This window comes from Gymnodraco acuticeps, unplaced genomic scaffold (assembly GCF_902827175.1).
Source record: "Gymnodraco acuticeps unplaced genomic scaffold, fGymAcu1.1, whole genome shotgun sequence".
NCBI lineage: Eukaryota > Metazoa > Chordata > Actinopteri > Perciformes > Bathydraconidae > Gymnodraco > Gymnodraco acuticeps.
The window spans coordinates 4301383-4304512 of record NW_022990673.1 but is presented as its reverse complement, the minus strand read 5'-3'; the positions used below and the strand labels follow the sequence as shown (position 1 = coordinate 4304512).

The following is a 3130-nucleotide window of genomic DNA, read 5'->3' as shown; positions in this document are numbered from 1 at the left end:
AGCAGGCAAGCGACAAAGGGATCAACTGTGTAAGGCTGAAACATTAAAAGCAGGTAAGCAAACCCCCTCCCCCACCCACACACCACACACACACTACACACACACCACACACACACACACACACACATTCTCTGTGGTTGAATAACTGAAAGGTACAATTATGTGTGAGAGATACGTCAACAAACTCATTGAGTTGTCCTTTTTTTCCGTTTAGGCAAATTGCAGAAAGCTGCTGAGAAGAAAGATGACCAAAGTGTTCTTTTACATATAAAAGACAAAGACTGTGTGGCTCTGGAGGTGCGGTACCACAAAAGCTGTTACAGTCAGTACACCATGTTTTTGCTGAGACCTGACAAACCAGAGACAGAACAGTAAGTTATTTCTCCTTGGATTGCTTTACCTATTTGCACTACCACCAGACTGAAGTCCAGGTGTGTGTCGGCGATGGCTATATATATATATATACACATACACATACTTAACATTATAAGTAAACATCCAATTTCCTTCTGTTATATGTGCACACAATCACAACACTTATTCATTTATCCATTTATTTACTTCTCATTCATGTGTTGTAGGGATGAGGCAATGTTTGATGCCAGTTACAAGCTGTTCTGTGAGAGGATCATCCGCCAGAGGCTGCTTGTCAACAATGAGGTGCTTAGAATGGGCCAGCTGAGGCAGGCCTTCATTGACATGGTGAAAGCAAACGAAGGTGTTGATGCTTCAAACTACAGGTAACTGCAATGTAATACAAGTCTTATTATTTATCATGTGCAAGGCCAGCTTTAAACAAAATGTGTATGACAGGCCTGTTTGGAGAAACCCCCATGATGTGTAGTGTGTAGTGTTGTTTGTGATGATGTGGGCCTTTATTTGGCTTCTTTGGTGTTAAATGTGCTGTATGGCAGATAGGTTCTAGTCTGTAATGTCTTGTATCACCTCCACCACTCTGCTTTTGATGGTACTCCTGTGACTCGTAATTGTCACTGTTTTGTTGTGTTACAGACAGGATCTGTTGAAGAAGAGGCTGGCTCAAGATTTCCCTCAGCTAGCGTTTCACATGCCCACCAAGCGCAACGTCTGCGAACTAGTTTTTGCTGAGACTTTGTCAAAGGATGCACTCGTGGACATGCTACCAGATCCATCCGGTACGGAAACAACACAGTCCAGTGAATTGAGCCAGACAGACAGCGACAATGAAACAGGGAGAACAAAGTGCCAAACAACACATGAGGACACAAGGACACTGTATACAGCAGCGTTGTTTTTGAAAAGACTGCTTAGTGACACTCCTGGCATGTCATGCCCATGGCCTCCCACTTCTGAAAATGTAAATGTCACTGAATCTCAAACTGTTGTCCCCATTGGACTATACAATCTGCTCAGCTGGATTATAGGTTCCACTGAGGAGCCAACACTGGATCATTATGTCAACATTGATGATGACGTACATTTGAAAGTGTTGTCTGTTTGTCAAGACATTGTGTACCTTGCTTCCAAGGGCCGCAAGCAGACACCCAAGTCCTTGGCTTTAGGTTTAACTGTTCGACATTTAACTGGATCATCACGCATTGTATCACTGCTTAACAGACTGGGACATTGTGCATCATGGGACACAGTTTTGAGTCTAGACACTAGCCTTGCCCAACTGACACTAGTAGAAGGCAGAGACAAAATACCGAAGGGATTCTCAAAGCGGACACCCACAACACTTGTGTGGGATAACATTGACTTTGGTGAGGAGACACTATCGGGTCGTGGAACTACTCACCATACAAATGGAATTATGCTCCAGAGTGTGCCCGGCGAGCCTATGTCCACAGCAATCAGACAGCCACTGAGAAAGGGAGTTACCTCATTCATAGCCCCCCCCCCCCCCAATGCCTATACAACCTTACCATCAGTCCAAAAGGCAAGGGCCACAGAACTTGTGTCAACCAGTGCAGTCAGCGACATGCAGAATGGACACCCACTTTGCTGTACAAGCTGAAATGGCATATGCTTTTGTGAAGTCCACATGTACGGATAGTTGTACAATCCCAAGCTGGACAGGGTTCCATACACTGCTTCAGGATGAAAACACTCTGCAGAAGTCCGCATTGTATTATCTTCCAGTCATTGAAGCCTCACCAACAGAGATGTCAACAGTCAACACTATCCTGAAGCGAAGTGTCCAGATTGCTGACCAGCTAGAACTGGATCATATAGTTTTAGTGTTTGACCAGGCTATATATGCCAAAGCACAGCAAATACGCTGGAAGGATGTTGAGTTTACAAAGCGTCTAGTGATTAGACTAGGTGAATTCCATACATGCATGTCCTACCTGAGTATTCTAGGCAAAAGGTTCGGAGATGCAGGACTGCAAGATATCCTCATTGAATCTGAAGTTGTTGCCCCAGGATCCATCAATGGGGTACTCAATGGCCATCACTACAATCGCAGCATGAGGGCTCATAAACTTCTATATGAGAGTCTGCAGCGCATCCGGTTTATCACCTTCATGGACTCCTTGCCACCCCAAGAGAGAGCTGCGTGCATGGATGTCATCACTGAGATGGAATGTGCCTTTCCAGACAGATTGATGGATGTTTTGAGTGCAGATCAGAGGTTTGATAATATGTGCTCGAAATATGCAGACTTTGTGCAGAGGAGGAGTACAGAGAATGCAACATTTGCTTTCTGGAGCTCATACATTGACATGATGCAGCTACTCCTCCTGTTTGTGAGAGCAACGCGAGAATCAAACTGGCAGCTTCACCTGTCAACCGTCCGGTTAATGATGCCATGGTTTTTTGCCTACGATAGAGTAAATTACGCTCGATATTTACCTGCATACTGGCTGGAAATGATGAATCTGCCTGTCACACATCCCTCTTGCCACAGTGACATGAATGTGAAAGGCCAGTGGACTGTCCAGCGACAAAGTGTTCATGGATTTGCCTCCATTGCTTGCGACCAGGCTATTGAGCAAACGCTTAACAGAGATGCCAAGACCAAAGGTGGCTGGACAGGGATCACACAAAATCGGTCTGCAGTGTATCGCTGGATACTGTCACAGCATGAAAGAGCCGCGATAGCAAGACAGTGTGAATCAATGGCAGGGATATCTCCTGAGCTACGGAC

At 45.2% G+C, this 3130-nt stretch overlaps 1 protein-coding gene across 1 annotated transcript; it reads left to right on the top strand.

The window, feature by feature from the left end:
* Positions 1-260: 260 nt before the first annotated feature.
* On the top strand, positions 261-1996 carry LOC117555175. Its single transcript, XM_034229960.1, has 3 exons — positions 261-371; positions 582-740; positions 1012-1996. Exons 1-3 carry the CDS (start codon positions 334-336, stop codon positions 1994-1996), a joined length of 1182 nt encoding a protein of 393 aa, XP_034085851.1. The 5' UTR covers positions 261-333.
* The last annotated feature ends 1134 nt before the right edge of the window (positions 1997-3130 follow it).